General features: G+C 37.5%; 1 protein-coding gene across 1 annotated transcript in view; it reads right to left on the bottom strand.

Annotated features, from left to right (window-relative positions):
• Window positions 1–667: 667 nt before the first annotated feature.
• AGGF1 (angiogenic factor with G-patch and FHA domains 1) overlaps window positions 668–24,886 on the bottom strand; it is a 49,764-nt gene continuing 25,545 nt past the window's right edge. Inside the window, exons 9-14 of the mRNA XM_007471950.1 lie at window positions 10,601–10,702; window positions 9,208–9,373; window positions 8,004–8,086; window positions 4,749–4,876; window positions 2,139–2,238; window positions 668–880 (exon numbers count right to left, since the gene is read on the bottom strand). Of these exons, the coding sequence (XP_007472012.1) occupies window positions 680–880; window positions 2,139–2,238; window positions 4,749–4,876; window positions 8,004–8,086; window positions 9,208–9,373; window positions 10,601–10,702 (780 nt within the window). The 3' untranslated portion in view covers window positions 668–679. The remainder of the gene's footprint in view (window positions 881–2,138; window positions 2,239–4,748; window positions 4,877–8,003; window positions 8,087–9,207; window positions 9,374–10,600; window positions 10,703–24,886) is intronic.

The raw sequence follows: 24,886 nt of genomic DNA, 5'->3' as shown, positions 1-24,886 counted from the left end.
TTTTCTACGTAGGTCCTAAAGGGCATAATAAACAAGGATGTATATAGTCAGAATTGTTTTTATAAACTTTCGATGTTTCTTTTGTTATGCATTGTACAATAATGGAGAATATAAGGAGACAAGGACAAATGTACATTTAAGTTAGTGGTTACATGAATTTTGCTTATATGGCTAGTTGCTTATACGGGTCTTGCAAATGACAAAATAAAGTAACAAATAAAGCTCATCTGTGCCCTGTGAACTTTAGTCCACTCACAGCATAACTTGATTCAGTCACTATTTATTAGTTTTAAAAAATGTTTTTTAAAAACTGCAAACCAGGGATTTCCTGGTGGCGCAGTGGTTGAGAGTCCGCCTGCCAATGCAGGGGACATGGGTTCGTGCCCCGGTCCGGGAAGATCCCACATGCCGCGGAGCAACTGGGCCCGTGAGCCATGGCCGCTGAGCCTGCGCGTCCGGAGCTCGTGCTCCGCAACGGGAGAGGCCACAACAGTGAGAGGCCCGTGTACCGAAAAAACAAAAAAACTGCAAACCACACTTTATCACACATTTCTGAATCAAGAGGGGGTAAATTGTGACACGGTTCCCTCATGCCACTGACTCTTTTGGAGAGAAAATTGCTGCAATTAAACAAGTTTCCAAATTCTATAAAAAAGCTTTTGTGTTCTATGACTGACCTTTACTCTACAGTCCCTTTGACCCAAGGCACAGTCCCTGGTGCATCTTTTTGAGATTTAGTTTCGGGGAAGTTTTCAGCAAACCTCTCTCGTGCTTTCTCCCAGTTCTTTTTGCTCTTGTTTTGGAGAAGGTGAACATCTTCAATTGAAGATGGCTTGCCTGTCCCCAAGCCTGCATGTGTTCGCCGAAGTTGAAGCTGGATCTGTTACCAAAAGTTAAGAAGAGAACTTACTGTAGTATCTAAACACACTGAAATCTGCTGTATCCAATTTGGTACTTTAACTATAATTCTTTGAATTAGAAAAGATTGATGCATAAGAAATAACTGTCAAATGCATCAAATACATACAGGAATAAAAACATGATTATACATGATTATACACTGTCTTGCTTGTCAATAAGTACAGTTGACTCTACAGAAAACAGAATGCTCCTTAAATAGCAATCACCAAATTTCACTGAGATGCTGCAGAATCAATCTGTCATCTACTCTAACGAGAAGTAAAAGCAATGGATGTATTTAAACCTACAGTCCAAGCCTCACCTAAGTAAGTGAACAGGTAAGTTAAACATTAAGAGTCATAAAAAGAGAACTTGTTTATTTTCATAAAAGGAGGGGAGGACTTCGCATTATTTTGAGAACCATTATCAGCCACCAGTTACTGAGTGCCTAACATATTTCAGGCACCATCCCAGGGGCTTTATGTTCAGACATCCCTGAAAGAGTTCTCATTATCCCCATTTTTACATATGAAAACTGAAATCCAAATTTGCCCTAAGTCGCACAGCTAGTAATAGAACACATATTCTAACCTGACTACTAAACCCATGTTCATCCCACTGTACCTCAATGAAATGAGAAAATTTACATTAAACTCACACTGATGCACCCATTATTTCTTTAGGTACCAACTAATTATCAAGAAAGTTCTTTGATCATATTACTACTTCGTAAGGTTTTTGTGAAAGAGAATCTGAACCTCTGATGAACCATGGGACTATAGAATTAAACCACTGCATTGTTTTCCAGACATGATTCTCTCTATTGCTTGTTACACGCTCTGAATCTTGAACCTAAAACAGATTCTCCAGCTAGTACAGAGTCTGCCTGTTCGTAAAGTAACACTGTGATTGCTCTTGCATGTTAGGACAAGGCACAGTAAAGAAGTCATTAAAAATAACTAAAAGACACAGAAGAACTTCTGGCTCAGGAAATAACATTCACTATCCTAGTCTGATGAAGGAAAAAACTCTAAGAGCCTTCCTAAGAACTTTAAAAACAAAACAAAACAAATCATAAACACATATATTTGGTAACTGTGATTGCCACAAAGGTAGTAATTATGTCTCTTTTTGCTTGCTACAATACTCCTAGCACTTAAGGCAACATGTGGCATATAGTAATTACAGTAAATATATCCATTACAAGAATAAAGAATGAAAGAAATCTCAAGTCTTACCGGAGTTTTCATTCCTCCACCGTCCTTCCCTAGGCCCTCTCCTTTTTTCCAACCCATCTTTTCCAACATCTTCCGACCTTTATTGCTATCAGTAATTTCACTTTAGAGAAAAGTAAGATGAGAGTTGACTTCTAAAAGACCATTTAAGTCACATTTATAATAAATTCATGAATTAAAAATAAGTGGTACGACTACTTTAGAAACTATTTGGTATTACCTAATAAAGTTGAAGATACACAAATTCTACTCCTACATATACTACTTAACAGAAAAGGGTATGTTCTGCAGCCAAATCTAACAATAACCACAAATCAGAAACAATCCAGATGTCCATCAATGGTAAAGTGGATAAACTGTGGCATATTCATGCAAGAGAATATTATATGGCAATGAAAATAAAATGTACCGAACATAACAAAGTAATGCTGAACAAAAAGAATACAGACACAAAGTAAATACTAAATTATTCCATTTATTTAAAGTTAAAAAATAAGTGAAATTAATCTGATGCTGGTGAAGTCAGTAGAATAGTTACCTTTGGCGAGGAGAGAGGAATAGTGATTAAGAGGGCACACTAGGAGGGTAGGTTTCTGGGGTTACTGATAATTTTCTATTTCTTGACCAGGACATGTATTCTGCAATGTGTTAATCTTATGATGTATCACTGATATTGATACTTACATTTATGAATTTAACATCAACAAAAAAAGTTAAAACGAAACTAAACCTCTCATTAACTATTTGCATTTTGTTTTACGATTTTATGGTCTGCTAATTTAAGGGTATTTTAATTTTATGTTCTAGCACATTGTCTTTTCAGTTCTACAAAATATGTAAATTAGCTCTTCAATAACAATAACCCAAGGAATGTCAGACCAGTGGATTTCATTTTTCATTTCTGTCTTCTAATTTAACTGTAATGCAATCTTCATATTCTCCAGCAATTATTTCAAAAAAACCTTAAAATATATTTGTCATGTTGCTTAGCATATCTAATTTAAAATGTTATATTTCATAAAATGTGACTCCATAAATTCTAAGATGCACTGTTAGTCTATGTACCATTAAGAAAAAACTGCTATCACATGTAACTGTAAAATTCTATCCAAGTAATATACCTTAGAATCAATAAAATGACAGTAAGTCAAAATTTAGTAACTAATTGTTAGTTCTACGTGAAAGATTTAAATGTTAACTAAACCTAGAATTTATATTCTGAGAAACAAAATGTAGCTAATATATGATTAAATGCAGAAATACAATCATTCTGTAGGTTTCAAAATTACATTTTTCATGTTTATCAATGCTAGTTTACCGAAACGAACTCAATCAAAAATAAGTAAGGGGGCTTCCCTGGTGGCGCAGTGGTTGAGAGTCCGCCTGCCGATGCAGGGGACACAGGTTCGTGCCCCGGTCCAGGAAGATCCCACATGCTGCAGAGCGGCTACAACACAAACCTTATCAAAATCCCAGCTGGCTTCTCTGCAGAAACTGACAAGCTGATCCTAAAAATCATATGGAAATGCAAAGGACCCAGAGGAGCACAACAGTGTCAAAAACAAAAAGAACAAAGCTGGAGTATAATAATCAAGACAGTGTGGTACCAGCATAAAAAGAGACATATAGATCAATGGAATGGACTTAAGACTCCAGAATAAACCCTCACATTTATAGTCAGTTGATTTTCAGAAAAGAGGTCAAGACAATTCAATAATGAAAGAATAGCCTTTTAACAAATGATGCTGGATATCCATGTGTGAAAAAATGAACTTAGACCCTTTCCTCATACTATATATAAAAGCCAACTCAAAATGGGTAATAGACTTAAATGTAAGAGCTAAAACTATAAAACTCCCAAAAGAAAACATAAGAGTAAATCTTCATGACTTTGGGTTAGGGAAAGCCTTCTTAGGTATGAGAGTAAAAGCACGAGCAATGGGGAAAAAAAAAAAAAAAAAAAAAAAAGTAAGGGACTCCCCTGGTGGTCCAGTGGTTAAGAATCCGCCTTCCAATGCAGGGGATGAGGGTTCCATCCCTGGTCGGGGAACTAAGATCCCACATGCTACAGGGCAACTAAGCCCAGGCGCCACAACTAGAAAGAAGCCTACGCCCCGCAAGAAAGATCCCACATGTCACAACTAAGATCCCGCGTGCCACAGCTAAGACGCGACGCAGCCCCCCCCACCAAAAAAAACAGTAAGAAAAATAGTATTTCAGGGTCAAGAACAGAAGCAGTTGAGTTCTGAAATAACTATTAAAAGTATCAGTCCATACCAATTTCTTACTAGCCCAGCCTCCTAATTATCTAATATATAAAAGTATGGTCACTCAATTGTGTGGCTACAATGTTAGCTATGCATATATATGTGTGTTTAAGTTTGTATGTGATAAATCTGTATGTATACTTACATATATGATCAGTAATTTTCTAGGGAATAACGCAATACCAATATCAGAGGAAAATGTAAACAGATGTAGAGTTTCCATCTTGATCTATATTATTCCTTTAAAAGGCTACCTATCAGATTATATAGCCCTATAAATCACATTACCCTATGAATCTGATTATGGTACAAAGACTGTTTCAAACAATTAAAATTTGATACTTACGAATGAACAGATGCAGGAGCATCATCTCTTTGGAAAGTTCCTTCACTTCCAATCTGCTCCCTACGTTTTCCAGCTCTATCTTTATATTTTGGATTCTTCAAAGCCTTTTCATCTTCGTAGTCTGTATTCTTCATAAACATGAAATATTCATTGAGGAAAACAAAACTGATAAATAAAAATATAATGTCTGTATATTTGCCTTGCTTAACAAAAATGGTTCAATGTGGTCTCCATTAAATAAGCCATGATATAACTGAAGATATGATACAAATTAAGACAATTACATTATTGAATATTTCTATTCTATCCCCTTTAATATAGTGAAAATATAGTATATTTTGAATCAATGCTGTGTACTCATATTCTCATATGAACTACCAGTATTCAAAAAAATATGGAGAACCCCTGGGGCTGGGGAAAAAAATCTACTTCTCCTTTTCTCTAAGGAACTGAAAGTTCCAAAGGACCTAAAATATTTTGATACTGTTCCTGAGAAGGGAAAAATGTAGAAAGTCTTTAAAAAATAGATAAAAGGAAATAAATACTGTTTTACCCTGGCAATAATAATAGCTTTTTGCTTCAATACAGCTTCATTATATGATTAATCAGTCACTCAACAAATATTTTCTAAGTAAAGAGTAAGTTATGCCCTATGCTAGGTGACAGAATGCAAAGAAATTTATAATCCTGAAGTGCAGACACACACAGTCTTCAGCATGTTACAGTATGACTGGTTCAACAATTAAGGTATACACAAGATATGGCAGTGGCACAGAAGAGACAGGCAATTCAGCTTGGGGTTTCAAAGGTTCCTCTTCCCCTTTGTTACTATTTGCTAATCTTTACATAAAAAGTACAACATTCATCCAAAAAGATGCTATGGACTGCTAGAGCAATGCAAGGAAAGTACCACAGAAGTTTTTACTTAATTTTGCTTTCAAAACAGAAAAATACACACCACCAACCCTAATGGGTATTCCCCCCAGAAAATGATGTAGAAATTAAGCTAAAATTTTGAAAAAACATTTTATTCCCTCCTTATATATCTTCTATTTTCCTCCCAAATTAACCTCTTAACATTTTTTTCTATTATGATTTCTCTCCCTTAGTACAACAGTAACAAAAAATACAATTCTGCATAAAAATATGTTATTTTGGCAGCATCTTTTCTGACTTGTTCATAAAGTGTAAAAAACACTGGACAAATACACTTAAGACCTAGATCCTGTATCTAGCTCTGTCGTTTAGTAGGTAGGTGACCAGCTCTAGTTTCTCTAATGTAAAATGGCAATATTAATTATTTTCTGGTCTACTTATAGGATTAAATGGTAATTTTTTTAAACTGCCTTACTGAGGTATAATTAACATACAATAAATTACAAAGTGTACAGTTACTTTTGAGATTCATATACACTTATGAAACCATCACAATTAAGATAATAAACATATTCATCTCCCACAAAAGTATCCTCGTCCTTCTTTGTAAGCTATCCCTCCAGCCCCTCTCCCTGTGCATCTTCTCCTGTAGCCAGGCAACCACTGATCTTTCTGCCATGATACATTATGTTTGGTTTCCTAGAATTTTATAGAATCGAAGTATATAGCATGTTGAGTTGATCTTTGAACAACATGGGTTTGAACTTCGTGGATCCACTTATACATAGATTTTTTTTCAGTGCTAAATACTACAGTACTACATGATCTGCAATTGGTTGAATCTGTGGATGCAGAACCCCAGGTATACAGGAACTGTGGACATAGAGGGGTGAGTACCAGCTATATGCAGATTTTTCAACCAAGGTGAGAGTCAGCACACTTAATCCCCGGGTTTTTCAACGGTCAACTGTATTCTTTTTGTCTGGCTCTTTCACTCAGCACAATCATTTTGAGATTCATCCATGTTGTATTCTGTATCAATAGCTTATGCTTTTTTATTGCTAGAGTGTTTGACCATATAGATTTAACATAGTTTGTTTATCCATTAATGATGGACAGATGAGTTTTTTCCAGTTTTTGGCTTTTAGAAAAAAAGCTGCTGTGACCATTTGCTTACTAGTTTTTCTATGAACATATGCTTTCATCTCTCTTGGATAGAAATGAAAATACTTTGAAGTAGAATGGTGAATAATACAGTAGGTGTACATTTAACTTTTTGACAAAGTACTAAACTCTTCTCCAAAGCAATCACACCATTTATATTTTCACCACCAGTGTATGAGAGTTCCTGTTCCTCCACATGCCCACCAACACTTAGTATGGTCAGTCTTTTTAATTGGTTTTAAATTGCAATTCCCCAATGACTAATAATACTGAACATCTTTTCATGTGTGTATTTGCCACCTGCTTTGGTGAAGTGTCTATTCAAATCTTTTGCTTCTTTTTAGATTAAGTTGTTTTCCCTTATTGAGTTTTCAGAGTTCTTTATATACTCTAGGTATAAGATACATGACTTTTATCAGATATATGATTTGCGAATATTTTTCCCAGTCTGTGGCTTATCTTTTCATTCTCTTAATCGTGTCTTTGGAAGAACAGAAGTTTTGGAGGAAGTACAATTTGTGCTTTTATGGATAGTGCTTTTAGTGTTAGATACCTTAAAAAATCTTTGACTTTTTTTTTAAGGTTTGCTTCTAGAAGTTTAAATTTGTATGTATAGTCCATTTTGAGTTCATTTTTATATGTAATGAGGTGGGGATCAAGGTTGTTGTTGTTGTATATGGCTATCTAATTGTTCCAGCACTGATCGTTGAAAAAAGACCATCTTCTTTCCACCAAATTGCCTTCACGCCTTTGTTGAAAATCATACACACACACACACACGCACACCCATATACACATTTATCTATGTATCTATCTATCTATATGGGTCTATTTCTGGACTCATTATTCTGTTCCATCAACATATTTATCTTTTTGCCAGTACTATACTGTCTTTATTGCTATAGTTTATAGTAAGTCTTGAAATCAGGCAGTATTAGTTCTCCAACTGTGTTTTTCAAGGGTACCATTTTAATGCAAGTTTTTTAAAAACCAGAAATGACTATTCCAATATAGGGTATTATCATCACTTTCCTACTCCAACCTCAACAGTTGTTGAGGTAAACAGTAAACAACTAACAGGAACTACATAAATCTCAAAATCATTCTAAATAGCTCTCTTTTTATATATAAAAATGGACTATGCTTATCTACAGGCAGTTTTATACAAAACCAGATGCACAGTTTAACACATGTAACAATATTTAACTCCCTTACCTGCAAACCATATTTTACTCGTATTTTCTTTAATTCTTTTCTCCTTTCCAGCTCTTTTTCCTCCTTACTTAGATTTGGACCAACTAAAAGGAAAAACTGAGTTTGGTTTAAAGAAAAAAAAAAAACACTAAATCTGATATAATACTGCTTATTTAATAATGAAAAACTAATAGTACTAGTATCCCATCTGCAGATTAATAAGAAGTTCAAATAAATTAATATAAAAGGATCTTAGGTTGTGATGATGTCCTTTCAGCATTTTGGTAATTAAATCTACTTGGAAAGCAAACCAAAACTCCTTTGGTTTGTTTTAGATACTGAAAGAAACACGGAACACCTTAATTTTTCAATATGGTTAATGTAATAGAAATCCAAATGCAGAAATATTGTGAGTTTTCCCAAGGAACATAAGCTTGTGCAAAAGAAAAATAACAGAACCCAAGATTCACGTTACTATGTAACGTGCCATACTCATTTTCATAATGTAGTATGAGAAAACAAAAAATACATAATGAACGTGTATAGCTGGTATTTAAAGGAAACAAACGATTTGAAAAAAATTACTTACTAGTTAAAAGTATCTTTCAATTTTTAAAGCCTTAGATGAGTGGGTTTTAAACAAGATAGTAACATTTTACAGTATTATTTATTATAGAAAGTAATGGTATATACACAGATAATATATCAAACAAACTGTAAGTAGGAAAGCAAATATATCAACCAATAAATCTTAATACCTTGGCCTATTATTTTCTATGTTACTATTTTACATCAGAGTTTAACTGTGGATGACTTTTTATATCAGTAAACAGATGTTAAAGGGAAACCAATCTCTATTTATGTCACAATTACTCCTTTGAAGTTCATTTAGCTACCACTGCAGCGCTGCTTCAAAAGCCTATAGACTGGATTAGCAAAAACAGAGCTAATGATTATCATTCCTGGTCATTAAAGTAACCTAATGCTGTAATAGTGCAACTAAATTATTACACAGAAAAACCAACTACAATCATAATCTACTAGTCTAGGTCTCAAATTTCAAATACATGTCATTTCTTAGTCTCATTTGATAATATTCACTTAAATATAAATGTATCTCAATAGAGTATTATATCAATTAGATATGAAGCTGGTAATGATACTTTTTTAGAACACACAGTGAATTAAAAAGCTACCATGCTCATAAACAGTATGTTTCACATACCAAAAGGTTCATCTTTCTTATCAAGACGAAGGTGAGCTCTAACCTGCCCTGGTTCACAGCCATCACAGGTATCACTGCCAGGGTGAATGTGAAAGGACAACACAGTCTCTCCAATTTTCACTTCATCTCCATGCTCAAGTACGTAAGGGTCACATTTAGTTTTGGGCTAAAGGAGAAAAAAATTACAAAGCCAAACCCAAGAGAGTTACATATGGTTATTTCATTTATTTTATGTCTACTGTAAGTAATGTCTGATTATAAAAAAAAAATTGAGATTGTTCTCAATGAGATAGACATATGCACACACATTTCCACAAAACTTGAAGGTGATGCATAATATTCTACTAGTTGAGAAGATGACAACTGAACCGAGCAACTTCTAATTTTTTTTTTAATATTTATTTTATTTATTATTATTTATTTTTGGCTGCATGGGGTCTTCGTTGCCCGGCGTGGGCTTTCTCTAGTTGCAGCAAGCGGGGGCTACTCTTCGTTGTGGTGCGCGGGCTTCTCATTGCAGTGGCTTCTCTTATTGCAGAGCACAGGCTCTAAGCGCATGGGCTTCACTAGTTGTGGCACATGGGCTCAGTAGTTGTGGCTCGCGGGTTTAGTTGCTCCGCGGCACGTGGGATCTTCCGGGACCAGGGCTCAAAGCTGTGTGCCGTGCACTGGCATGCAGATTCTTAACCGCTGCGCCACCAGGGAAGCCCTCTAATTTTTATATTATCAAAACCCACTGATCTCCCCATCTCCATGCCCAATCCTATCACAGAAATACCCAACTCAAACTTCAAACAGTCTATTATCAAAATGAAAAATCACAATCAAAAAGATGAAGTGTTAAGGAGATAGGTGCATCATATTTCCCTTTTTCCGTCCTCTCTTGATAATTCAGTTTTATCTCATTTTTGATTCTTATAGACTAAGACCTCCCTCCCTCCCTTCCATATATTATCTTATTATGTGCTAAAGCACTTTGTTACATGTTGGGATAGAAGAGTTAACTAAATAGACATAGCCCCTGCCTTCAAGGAGCTTACAGTTTAACAACATTTCCTTTAACAGTTTAAACACACACACACACACACACACACACAGGATGGCCCCTAAAGTTGCTATAAGAATATTTACTCTGAATAGCTTTAAAATGCATTTATTTCTAAAAATAAGACACAGGTACATAATTAGAAGTCAAAACTCAACAGTTGAGTATCCACTTACTGTATACATTTTTTAGCCCTTTCTAAGAACTCCCTTCCATGTTAACACATTTGGGTGAATACCAATCTGAACTAAATGGTATGTATAATAACTATGGCCCTGAGGGATAAAAAGTTTCATTTCAGTTTTTTAAAATAATGTGCAAGTATTTAATTAATAAGTATATACTCACTTGAAGAATCTGTTTTCCATTTACAATTGTACCATTTTGACTGCCTTGATCCACAAGGACATAACTTTGTAAGTCGTGATCAAAATAAATTTCTGCATGAAACTTAAAAAAAAAGAAACCAGGTAATTATAAAGTATTATACCTTTTTTAAACCATAGATAATTTCTCTATGATAAGATGCAATGAACTTTCGTCTCTTAATAATTTAACTTTTATTATTTTTAATACATTTTTCTCAGAATACAAAAGTACAATGCTTCTGGTAGAAATGAGGAGACTACAGGAGAAAAACTCACCTATAATTCCACCTATAATTACCATTAATAATTTAGTATGTGTCCTACCTTTTCTACTTTTATAATATAGTTGAGATTATACCATATATATAATTTGAAATAATTTTTTCACCTAATGTATTTGTTCATGTTATTAAAAATTCTTAATACAAAAGGTGATTTGAAACATTCAAGACTGACTTCTCAGTTTTTTCCAAATTTTCAATACTCAGAACTAATCACTCCCTTCTGTTCCACAGCACTTTGTTTATATAACAATTATACAAAGTTCCCGTATATGTGAATGTCACTGTACTGCTTACAATTATTGCTTACATTTATTTTTATTTATTTATTCATTTATTTGTTTATTTATTTGGCTGTGTTAGGTCTTAGCTGCAGCATGCAGGATCTTCCTTGAGGCACACGGATCTTTTGTTGTGGCGTGTGGGCTTGGGCTTCTCTCTAGTTGTGGCGTGTGGGTTTTCTCTCTAATTGTGGTGCACGGGCTCCAGAGTGCTGTGGGCTCTGTAGTTTGCAGCACGCAGGCTCTCTCGTTGAGGCGCTCGGGCTTAGTTGCCCCACAGCACGTGGGATCTTAGTTCCCCGACCAGGGATCGAACCCACATCCCCTGCATTGGAAGGTGGATTCTCTACCACTGGACCACCAAGGAAGTCCCTATTGCTTACATTTAGTTTACAATTTTCTTACCACTTAGTACATAATACAGTACCTCACATATATTGGGCATGTACTCAATACATGCCTATTTAACTGGATATAGAGCTGCAGAAATATTTAATTTTAAATTTCATAAACAATACATTGCCGGTGGGAATGTAAAATGGTGCAGCTGCTTTGTGGAGGGTCTGACAGTTCCTCAAAATGTTAAACAGAGAGTTACCATACGATTCAACAATTCTACTCTGAGGTAGGCATCAAGATAAATGAAAACATACCTCCAAACAAAAACCTGTACGTGAAATGTTCACAGCAGCATTATTCTTAATAACCAAAAAGTGGAAACAATTCAAATGTCCATCAGCTGATGAACAGATAAAAAACACTGTATCTGAACAACGAAATATTATTTGGCAATAAAAAGAAATGAAGTACTGATATATGCTACAACATGGATGAATCTTGAAGACATGCTAAATAAGTAAAAAAGCTAGTTACAGGGGTGGGGTCAAGAAAGCGTACTAGGAGGACAGGGAATTCGCATCCCCGCACAACTAGGGCACCTAGCAGGCAGCGGTGGGGGACAACGCACACCTAAGGGGATGGGAGGAACCCCCAGCAACTGGGTAGGATGTGGGATGTGGGGGGGGAGTGAAGGGGGAGGAGAAGTGGAGGTGGGACGGAACTGGTGCCCCTAAGGGGCGGCTGTGGGGGGGAAGGAATCCCACGCCCAAAGGGGGAAACTGGGGAACCACTGGGAAGGCAGAGGATCAAAAGGGAGCGTTTCCCCTGCCCACTTGGGCCCCCAGGAACCTGTTCAGATCTCAGGCCTGATCCTCTACCCACCGAGGCCCCCTCCAGCCACACGGGTCCTGAGAAGTGGGAGAGAGGGAAGGGGGAGCAAAAGTAAAGGCCGGACCTAAGGGACAGCACCCCTGAGGGGTGGTTAGGGAGGGGAGGAGTTCCTACACCCAGTGGGACCCACCCATGGTTAGGGGTCCAGAGGTGGGGAAGACCCTGGAGGAGACAGTGGGGGAGGGGCACAAAAGAATGGAAGGGAACGGGGCCAGTGCTTTCCCTGTCCACTTAGGCACCAGGGAGCCTGTTGGGCTCCCAGGCTTAATCCTCTGCCCTCAGAGCCTCCCTCGTGCCTCGCAGAACCCAAGCCCCGTCCCCACCCCCCAAAACCCAGGGTCCCAGCTCTGCACTCAGAGACACCCTCCAACACTTGGCCTAAACCCCACCCACACACCCTCACTCAGGGCCCTACCTCCAAACTCCAGAACTCCACACTCCAGAGGCCCTTCTTTCGACATGCTACCTCTCCCCTTTCACGCAGGTCCTAAGCAGAGGCCCCGCCCAATGCCCAAACATGGCCATCTAGGCCCTGCCCCATGCTCAAATGTCACCCCCCACCTGCCTAGGTCCCACCCCACCCTAAGTCCCACCCTTACCTGTTCCACCCCAGATTACACTCTGCCCCCATAGCCAAGGTGCATTTTTTTCTTTTTCCCTCTTTTGGATTGGGGTTCTGTTTTACCTTCTTGATTCATTGTTGTTCTTTTATATTTTTATTTTTCCTGATAAACCTTTTATTTTTCTAATTTTATTTTATTCTTTATACTTTGTTATTGTTCTCTCTTTTTGGCTTGTTCCCTGCCCTCTCCCCCTTTTTTTTCCTTTTTCTGTTGTGGTGTTATTTTACATTGTTGCAGTTGTTTCAATTATAGTTTTATTTTTCCTAATATAATTTTTATCTTTCTAATTCAATTTTGTTTTTTATTCTTTGATACTGTACTGTTCCTTTTCTTCTTTCTTTCTTTCATTTTTTTACCATGCCACGAAGCTTGCAGGATCTTGATTCCTGGGCTGGAGATCAGGTCCGAGCTCCTGTGGTGGGAGCTCCGAGTCCAAACCGCTGGACTAACAGAGAACCTCAGACCCCACGGAACATAAATCGCAGTGAGGCCTCCCAGAGGTCCTCAACTCAGCACCAAGACCCAGCTTTATCCAACTGCCTGCAAACTCCAGTACTGGACATCTCAGGGCAAACAACCAGTAAGACAGGAATACAGCACCACCCATCAAAAAAAAAAAAAAAGAAACGATAAAAAAATATGTTACAGACGAAGAAGCAGGTAAAAACCTACAAGACCAAATAAATGAAGATGAAATAGGTAACCTACTTGAAAAAGAATTCAGAGTAATGACAGTAAAGATGATCCAAAATCTCGAAAACAGAATGGAGAAAAGACAAGAAACATTTAACAAGGATCTAAAAAAACTAAAGAGCAAACAAACAATGATGAACAACACAATTAAAAGTAAACATACACTAGAAGGAATCAATAATAAAATAACAGATAAGTGAACTGGAAGATAAAAGGGTGGAAAAAACTGCCAGGGAGCAGAAAAAAGAAAAAAGAATGAAAAGAATTGAGGACAGTCTCAGAGACATCTGGTACAACATTAAACACACCAACATCCAAGTTACAGGGGTCCCAGAAGAAGAAGAGAAAAAGAAAGGGTCTGAGGAAATATTGGAAGAGATTATAGTTGAAAACTTCCCTAACATGGGAAAGGAAATAGTCAATCAAGTCCAGAAAGCACAGAGACTACCATACAGGATAAACCCAAAGAGAAACACATAGAGACACATATTAATCAAACTATCAAAAAATAAATACAAAGAAAAAGTATTAAAAGCAGCAAGGGAAGAGCAACAAATAACATACAAGAGAATCACCATAAGGTTAACAGGTGATCTTTCAGCAGAAACTCTGAAAGCCAGAAGGGAGTGGCAGGACATATTTTAAGTGCTGAAAAGGAAAAATCTACAAACAAGATTACTCTACCCAGCAAGGACCTCATTCAGATTTGATGCAGAAATTAAAATGTTTACAGACAAGCAAAAGTTAACAGCATTCAGCACCACCAAACCAGCTTTACAACAAATGCTAAAGGAACTTCTCTAGGAAGAAAACACAAGAGAAGGAAAAGACCTAAAAAAACAATCTCAAAACAATTAAGAAAATGGTAATAGGAACATACATATCGATAATTACCTTAAATGGAAATGGGTTAAATGCTCCAACCAAAAGACACAGACTGGCTGAATGGATACAAAAACAAAACCCATACATATGCAGTCTACAAGAGACCCACTTCAGACCTAGGGACACATACAGACTGAAAGTGAGGGAATGGAAGAAGATGATCCATGCAAATGGAAATCAAAAGAAAGGTGGAGTAGCAATTCTCATATCAGACAAAATAGACTCTAAAATAAAGACTATTACAAGAGACAAAAGAGGACAATACATAATGATCAAAATATCAATCCAAGAAGAAGATATAACAACTGTAAATATTTATGCCCCAACACAGGAGCACCTCAATACATAAAGCAAATGCTAACAGCCATAAAAGGGGAAATTGAGAGTAACACAATAATAGGGGATTTTAACACCCCACCTTCACCAATGGATGGATCATCCAAAATGAAAATAAATAAGGAAACACAAGCTTTAAATGACACATTAGACAAGATGGACTTAATTGATATTTATAGAACATTCCATCCAAAAACAACAGAATACACGTTCTTCTCAAGGGCTCATGGAACATTCTCCAGGATAGACCATACCTTGGGTCACAAATGAACCCTTGGTAAATTTAAGAAAATTGAAATCGTATCAAGTATCTGTTCCGACCACAACACTATAAGACTAGATGTCAATTACAGGAAAAATACGGTAAAAAATACAAACACATGGAGGTGAAACAATAAGCTACTAAATAACCAAGAGATCACTGAAGAGATCAGAGGAAATAGAAAAATACCTAGAAACAAATGACAAGGAAAACACGACGATCCAAAACCTATGCAAAAGCAGTTCTAAGAGGGAAGTCTATAGCAATACAATCCTACCTCAAGAAACAAGAAACAACTCAAATAAACAACCTAACCTTACACCTAAAGCAATTAGAGAAAGAGAACAAAAAAACCCCAAAGTTAGCAGAAGGAAAGAAATCATAAAGATCAGATCAGAAATAAATGAAAAAGAAATGAAGGAAATGACAGCAGAGATCAAAAAAACTAAAAGTTGGTTCTTTCAGAAGCAAATTTGATAAACCATTAGCCACACTCATCAAAAAACAAGGGAGAAGACTCAAATCAACAGAATTAGAAATGAAAAAGGAGAAGTAACAACTGACACTGCAGAAATACAAAGGATCATGAGAGATTACTACAAACAACGATATGCCAATTAAGTGGACAAACCAGGAAGAAATGGACAAATTCTTAGAAAAGCACAACCTCCTGAGACTGAACCAGGAAGAAACATAAAATATAAACAGACCAATCACAAGCACTGATATTGAAATTGTGATTAACAAACAAAAGCCCAGCACCAGACGGCTTCTCAGGCGAATTCTAACAAACATTTAGAGAAGAGCTAACACCTATCCTTCTCAAACTCTTCCAAAATATAGCAGACAGAGGGACACTCCCAAACTCATTCGACAAGGCCACCATCACCCTGATACCAAAACCAAACAAAGATGTCACCAAAAAAGAAAACTACAGGCCAATATCACTGATGAACATAGGTGCAAAAATTCCTCAACAAAATACTAGCAAACAGAATCCAACAGCACATTAAAAGGATCATACACGATGATCAAGTGGAGTTTATTCCAGGTATGCAAGGATTCCTCAGTATAGGCAAATCAATCAGTGTAATACACCGTATTAACAAACTGAATGATAAAAACCATACGACAGATTGGGGGAAGATGGCGGAAGAGTAAAACGCGGAGATCACCTTCCTCCCCACAGATACACCAGAAATACATCCACACGTGGAACAAAACCTACAGAACACCTACTGAACGCTGGCAGAAGACCTCAGACCTCCCAAAAGGCAAGAAACCCCCCCACGTACCTGAGTAGGGCAAAAGAAAAAAGAATAAACAGAGACAATAGGATAGGGACGGGACCTGCACCAGTGGGAGGGAGCTGTGCAGGAGGAAAGGTTTCCACACACTAGGAAGCCCCTTCGCGGGCGGAGACTGCGGGTGGCAGAGGCGGGAGCTTCAGAGCCGCGGAGGAGAGCACAGCAACAGGGGTGCGGAAGGTAAAGCAGAGAGATTCCCACACAGAGGATCGGGGCCGAACGGCACTCACCAGCCCACTCCCCCGCCAGGGCGAGCGGGGCTGGGAGCTGAGGCTCGGGCTTCGGTCAGAGCGCCGGAAGAGGACTGGGGTAGGCGGCGTGAACACAGCCTGCAGGGGGTTAATGCGCCACGGCTAGCCGGGAGGGAGCCCGGGTAAAAGTCTGGACCTGCCAAAGAGGCAAGAGACTTTTTCTTCCCTCTTTGTTTCCCGGTGCGCGAGGAGAGGGAATTAAGAGCGCTCCTTAAAGGAGCTCCAGAGACGGGCGCCAGCCGTGGCTACAAGCGGGGACCCCAAAGACAGGCATGAGACGCTAAGGCTCCTGCTGCCGCCACCAAGAAGCCTGTGTGCGAGCACAGGTCACTATCCACACCCCCTTTCCAGGGAGCCTGTGCAGCCCGCCACTGCCAGGGTCCCGTGATCCAGGGACAACTTCCCCTGGGAGAACGCACGGCGTGCCTCAGGTTGGTACAACGTCACACTGGCCTCTGCCGCCGCACGCTCGCCCCGCACTCCGTGCCCCTCCCTCCTCCCGGCCTGAGTGAGCCAGAGCCCCTGAATCAGTGGCTCCTTTAACCCCATCCTTTCTGAGCGAAGAACAGACGCCCTCTGGCGACCTACACGCAGAGGCGGGGCCAAATCTGGGAGCTGTGAGAACAAAGAAGAGAAAGGGAAATCTCTCCCAGCAGCCTCAGAGGCAGCAGATTAAAGCTCCACAATCAACTTGATGTACCCTGCATCTGTGGAATACATGAATAGACAACGAATCATCCCAAATTGAGGAGGTGGACTGTGAGAGCAAGATTTATGATTTTTTTCCCCTCTTCCTCTTTTTGTGAGTGTGTATGTATATGCTTCTGTGTGAGATTTTGTCTGTATAGCTTTGCTTCCACCATTTGTCCTAGGGTTTTATCCGTCCGTTTTTTGTTTTTAATTTTTTTCTCTTTTTTCACTTAATATTTTTTATTTTAATAACTTTATTATATTTTATCTTACTTTACTTTACTTTATCTTCTTTCTGTTTTTCCTCCCTTTTTGGTATCAAGGTGATGGTGGCCTCGTAGAATGAGTTTGGGAGTGTTCCTCCCTCTGCTATATTTTGGAAGAGTTTGAGAAGAATAGGTGTTAGCTCTTCTCTAAATGTTTGATAGAATTCGCCTGTGAAGCCATCTGGTCCTCAGCTTTTGCTGCCTCTGAGGTGGGAGAGCCAACTTCAGGACACTGGTCCACAAGAGACCTCCCAGCTCCACATAATATCAAATGATAAAAATCTCCCAGAGATCTCAATCTCAATGGGCCACCATCACCTTGATACCAAAACCAGACAAGGATGTCACAAAGAAAGAAAACTACAGGCCAATATCACTGATGAACATAGATGCAAAAATCCTCAACAAAATACTAGCAAACAGAATCCAACAGCACATTAAAAGGATCATACACCATGATCAAGTGGGGTTTATTCCAGGAATGCAAGGATTCTTCAATATACGCAAATCTATCAATGTGATTAACCATATTAACAAATTGAAGGAGAAAAACCATATGATCATCTCAATAGATGCAGAGAAAGCTTTTGACAAAATTCAACACCCATTTATGATAAAAACCCTGCAGAAAGTAGGCATAGAGGAAACTTTCCTCAACATAATAAAGGCCATATATGACAAACTCACAACCAATATCATCCTCAATGGTGAAAAACTGAAACCATTTCCACTAAGATCAGGAACAAGACAAGGCTGCCCACTCTCACCACTCTTACTCAACATAGTTTTGGAAGTTTTAGCCACAGCAATCTGAGAAGGAAATAAAACGAATCCAAATCTAATCGGAAAAGAAGAAGTAAAGCTGTCACTGTTTGCAGATGACATGATACTATACATAGAGAATCCTAAAGATGCTACCAGAAAACTACTAGAGCTAATCAATGAATTTGGTAAAGTAGCAGGATACAAAATTAATGCACAGAAATCTCTGGCATTCCTATATACTAATGATGAAAAATCTGAAAGTGAAATCAAGAAAACACTCCCATTTACCATTGCAACAAAAAGAATAAAATATCTAGGAATAAACCTACCTAAGGAGACAAAAGACCTGTATGCAGAAAATTATAAAACACTGATGAAAGAAATTGAAGATGATACAAATAGATGGAGAGATATACCATGTTCTTGAATTGGAAGAATCAACATTGAGAAAATGACTCTACTACCCAAAGCAATCTACAGATTCGATGCAATCCCTATCAAACTACCAATGGCATTTTTCACATAAGCAGAACAAAAACTTCCACAATTTGTATGGAAACACAAAAGACCCCAAATAGCCAAAGCAATCTTGAGAACGAAAAACGGAGCTGGAGGAATCAGGCTCCCTGACTTCAGACTATACTACAAAGCCACAGTAAATCAAGACAGTATGGTACTGGCAAAATAACAGCAAGATAGATCAATGGAACAGGATAGAAAGCCCAGAGATAAACCCACACACATATGGTCACCTTATCTTTGATAAAGGAGGCAGGACTGTACAGTGGAGAAAGGACAGCCCCTTCAATAAGTGGTGCTGGGAAAACTGGATAGCTACATGTAAGAGTATGAGATTAGATCACTCCCTAACACCATACACAAAAATAAGCTCCAAATGGATTAAAGACCTAAATGTAAGGCCAGAAACTATCAAACTCTTAGAGGAAAACATAGGCAGAACACTCTATGACATAAATCACAGCAAGATCCTTTTTGACCCACCTCCCAGAGAAATGGAAATAAAAACAAAAATAAACAAATGGGACCTAATGAAACTTCAAAGCTTTTGCATAGCAAAGGAAACCATAAACAAGACAAAAAGACAATGCTCAGCAGGGGAGAAAATATTTGTCAATGAAGCAACTGACAAAGGGTTAATCTCCAAAATATACAAGCAGCTCATGCAGCTCAATATCAAAAAAACAAACAACCCAATCCAAAAATGGGCAGAAGACCTAAATAGACATTTCTCCAAAGAAGATATATAGACTGCCAACAAACACATGAAAGAATGCTCAACGTCATTAATCATTAGAGAAATGCAAATCAAAACTACAATGAGATATCATCTCACACCAGTCAGAATGGCCATCATCAAAAAATCTAGTAACAATAAATGCTGGAGAGGGTGTGGAGAAAACGGACCACTCTTGCACTGCTGGTGGGAATGTAAACTGATACAGCCACTGTGGAGAACAGTATGGAGGTTCCTTAAAAAACTACAAATAGAACTACCATATGACCCAGCAATCCCACTACTGGGCATATACCCTGAGAAAACCATAATTCAAAAAGAGTCATGTACCAAAATGTTCATTGCAGCTCTATTTACAATAGCCTGGAGATGGAAACAACCTAGGTGTCCATCATCGGATGAATGGATAAAGAAGATGTGGCACATATATACAATGGAATATTACTCAGCCATAAAAAGAAACGAAATTGAGCTATTTGTAATGAGGTGGATAGACCTAGAGTCTGTCATACAGAGTGAATTACGTCAGAAAGAGAAAGACATATACTGTATGCTAACACATATATATGGAATTTAAGAAAAAAATGTCATGAAGAACCTAGGAGTAAGACAGGAATAAAGACATAGACCTACTAGAGAATGGACTTGAGGATATGGGGAGGGGGAAGGGTAAGCTGTAACAAAGCGAGAGAGAGGCATGGAAATATATACACTACCAAACATAAGGTAGATAGCTAGTGGCAAGCAGCTGCATAGCACAGGGAGATCAGCTTGGTGCTTTGTGACCGCCTGGAGGGGTGGGATAGGGAGGGTGGGAGGGAGGGAGATGCAAGAGGGAAGAGATATGGCAACATATGTATATGTATAACTGATTCACTTTGTTATAAAGCAGAAACTAACACACCGTTGTAAAGCAATTATATTCCAATAAAGATGTTAAAAAAAAATACCATAATCTCAATAGATGCAGAAAAAACTTTCAACAAAATTCAACACCCATTTATGATATGCCAGAAGGTAGGCATAGAGGGAACCTACGTCAACATAATAAAGACAATATATGACAAACCCACAGCCAACATCGTGCTCAGTGGTGAAATACTGAAAGCATTTCCACTAAGATCAGGAACATGACAAGGCTGCCCACTCTCACCACTATTATTCAACATAGTTTTGGAAGTTTTAGCCACAGCAATCAAAGAAAAAGAAATATAAGGAATCCAAATCAAAAAAGAAGAAATAAAGCTGTCACTGTTTGTAGATGACATGATACTTTACATAGAGAATCCAAAGATGCCACCAGAAAACTACTAGAGCTAATGAATGAATTTGGTAAAGTAGCAGGATACAAAATTAATGCACAGAAATCTCTTGCATTCTTATACACTAATAATGAAAAATCTGAAGGAGAAATTAAGGAAACACTCCCATTTACTTCTGCAACAAAAAGGATAAAATACCTAGGAATAAACCTACCTAAGGAGACAAAAGACCTGTATGCAGAAAACTATAAGACACTGATGAAAGAAACTGAAGATGATACAACCAGACGGAGAGATATACCATGTTCTTGGATTGGAAGAATGAACACTATACTACCCAATGCTATCTACAGATTCAATGCAATCCCTATCAAACTACCAATGGCTTTTTTCACAGAACTAGAACAAAAAATTTCACAATTTGTATGGAAACACAAAAGACTCCGAATAGACAAAGCAATTGTGAGAAAGAGAAATGGAGCTGGAGGAATCAGGCTCCCTGACTTCAGACTATACCACAAAGCTACAGTAACCAAAACAGTATGGTACTGTCACAAAAACAGAAATATAGATCAATGGAACAGGATAGAAAGCCCAGAGATAAACCCATGCACATGTGGTCACCTTATCTTTGATAAAGGAGGAAAGAATATACAATGGAGAAAAGACACCCTCTTTAATAAGTGGTGCTGGGAAAACTGGACAGCTACATGTAAAAGAATGAAATTAGAACACTTCCTAACACCATACACAAAAATAAACTCAAAATGGATTAATGACCTAAATGTAAGGCCAGGCAGTATAAAACTCTTAGAGGAAAACATAGGCAGAACACTCTATGACATAAATCACAGCAAGATCCTTTTCGAACCACCTCCTAGAGAAATGGAAGTAAAAACAAAAATAAACAAAGGGGACCTAAAGAAACTTAAAAGCTTTTGCACAGCAATGGAAACCATAAACAACACAACAAGACAACCCTCTGAATGGGAGATAATATTTGTAAACGAAGCAACTGACAAAGGATTAATCTCCAAAATTTACAAGCAGCTCATGCAGCTCAACAAAAAAACTAACAACCCTATCCAAAAATGGGCAGAAGACCTAAACAGACATTTCTCAAAAGAAGATATACAGATTGCCAATAAACACATGAAAGGATGCTCAACATCGCTAATCATTAGTGAAATGCAAATCAAAATTGCAATGAGGTATCACCTCACACCGGTCAGAATGGCCATCATCAAAAATCTACAAACATTAAATGCTGGAGAGGGTGTGGAGAAAAGGGAACACTCTTACACTGTTTGTGGCAATGTAAATTGATACAGCCACTATGAAGAACAGTATGGAGGTTCCTTAAAAAACTAAAAATAGAACTATCATATGACCCAGTAATCTCACTACTGGGCATATACCCTGAGAAAACCATAATTCAAAAAGAGTCATGTATCACAATGTTCATTGCAGCACTATTTACAATAGCCAGGAAATGCAAGCAACCTAAGTGTCCATCAACAGATGAATGCATAAAGAAGATGTGGCATATATATACAATGGAATATTAGCCATAAAAAGAAACGAAATTGAGTTATCTGTAGTGAGGTGGATGGATCCAGAGTCTGTCATACAGAGTGAAGTAAGTCAGAAAGAGAAAAACAAATACCATATGCTAACACATATACATGGAATCTAAAAAAAAAAAAAAGACAAACTTTAGGTTCTCATGAACCTAAAGTCAGGATAGGAATAAAGACACAGATGTAGAGAATGGCGTTGAGGACACAGGGAAAGGTAAGCTGGGACAAAGTGAGAGAGTAGCATTGATATATATATGCTAGCAAATGTAAAATTAATAACTAGTAGGAAGCAGCTGCAGAGCACAGGGAGATCAGCACGGTGCTTTGTGACCACCTAGAGAGGTGGGATAGGGAGGATGGGAGAGAGGCGCAAGAGCGAGGGGATGGGGGATATATGTATGCATATAGCTGATTCACTCTGTTATACAGCAGAAACACAACACTGCAAAGCAGTTATACTCCAATAAAGATGTTAAAAAAAAAAAGAGTTACAAAAGACTACATATTATATGATTCCATTTATATGAAATGTGCAGAACAGGCAAATCCACAGAGACAGAAAGTAGACTGGTGGTTGCCTAGGGGTGTGGAGGTCAGGTGGAAATGGGGAGTGATCACTATTGAGTATGATGTTTCTTTTCATGGTGATATAAATGTTCTAAAATTGACTGTGGTGATGGTTACACAACTGTGAATACACTAAAATCCTCTGAATTACACACTTTCAATGGATAAATAGTATATGGTATGTAGACTATATCTCAATAAAGTTCTTAAAATTTTTCATAAGTATAAACTTATTATAAAATGGTTCAAACATACAAAAGAATATACTGAAAAATGTCTACCCATGATCCAGCTTTAATAAATTTTGCTATATTTGCCTCAGATACTTAAAAGAAAATAAATTATTATCCATCGATGTGTACTTCACTCTATCCTCCACCCTTTCTTTGAGAGGTTTGATGTTTATTTAATCATGATGTATCTCTTTATACTTTTACCATATAAGTATATACCCATAAAAATTATGTTTATTTTGTCTTGTTTGGAACTTGATATAAATAGGAATCACACTATGAATATGAATTTTTTATTGAGACACAGTTTATAGACCGGAAATTCATAGTTCTTAAATGTACAGTTTGAGTTCTGACAAATTTATGCTAAGAGTATATATTTCTTTTACCTTGCTTCTTTGGCTTAATATTATGTTGTGAAGTATATCTAGCTGTTGTGTATAGTTGTGCTACTTTGCTGAATGGTAATCCATTGTATGGCTGTACCACTACGTGTTCTACATATTTCTACACATTCTTCTGATGCCAACATCCAGGTTTTTTCCAAGGTTTTACTATTTTTCAAAATGCTTCTATGAACATTCTTGTACATGCACCCTTCTTGTGGACAATACAAGGGTTTCTCTGGGGTATACACTTAGGAATGAAACTAAGCCACAGTATATGCAAACCTTAAACTTTGATACTGCCATTATCATTTTCCAAAGTGGTTGGACCAATTTATATTCCACACCAATCTATAAGAATTCTTGTTGCTCCATGTACTCTAAAACAACACTTTGTATTGTCAGAATTTTTAGTTTTCGCAAGCATAACAAGTATGAAATTAATCTCATCACTGTGATTTTAATTTGCATTTCCCTTATTACTGCTGAGACTGAAACCTTTTCTTATATTTATTAGCCATTTGGGTGTCCTCTTCTGTAAATTTTCTCTTCATGTCCTTCATACATTTCTTTCAATTGGGTTGTTTAGGATCATAATAACTATATCAAAGAATTTAAACAGTTTCAAGTCTTTTGACCTGAAACCTTATTCCAAAGAGCTTTCTAAATTATGCTCTCAACAGGAATGATATTTAATAAATAGGATGAATGAAAACTGACATCTTGGTCTCATTTGTATTTCTTAAATTACTACAAATATTGAATGGTTTTCACATATTAACCATATTTCCTCTATTGTGAATTACTTATGTCCTTCTCTCATTTACTCACAGCAGGGTTTGAAAAAATGAATTTGTATGAGCTTTTAAAATATAAAGGATATATATTTTATCAGATCTGACTGTCCTAGTCTACCTTTTAAATTTATTTAACAAATAAAGAACTTCAAATTTAAATTATTCAGTATTACCTTGTCCTCTGTGATTTTTCTCCTTTTTCTCATTTTTTATTATTTATGTATTACTTTTTTATTTTTTGCGGTACTTGGGCCTCTCACTGTTGTGGCCTCTCCCGTTGCGGAGCACAGGCTCCAGACGCGCAGGCTCAGTGGCC

The sequence above is a fragment of the Lipotes vexillifer genome, unplaced genomic scaffold (assembly GCF_000442215.2).
Source record: "Lipotes vexillifer unplaced genomic scaffold, Lipotes_vexillifer_v1.1 scaffold83, whole genome shotgun sequence".
Lineage (NCBI taxonomy): Eukaryota > Metazoa > Chordata > Mammalia > Artiodactyla > Lipotidae > Lipotes > Lipotes vexillifer.
This window is presented reverse-complemented; position numbering and strand designations above follow the sequence as displayed.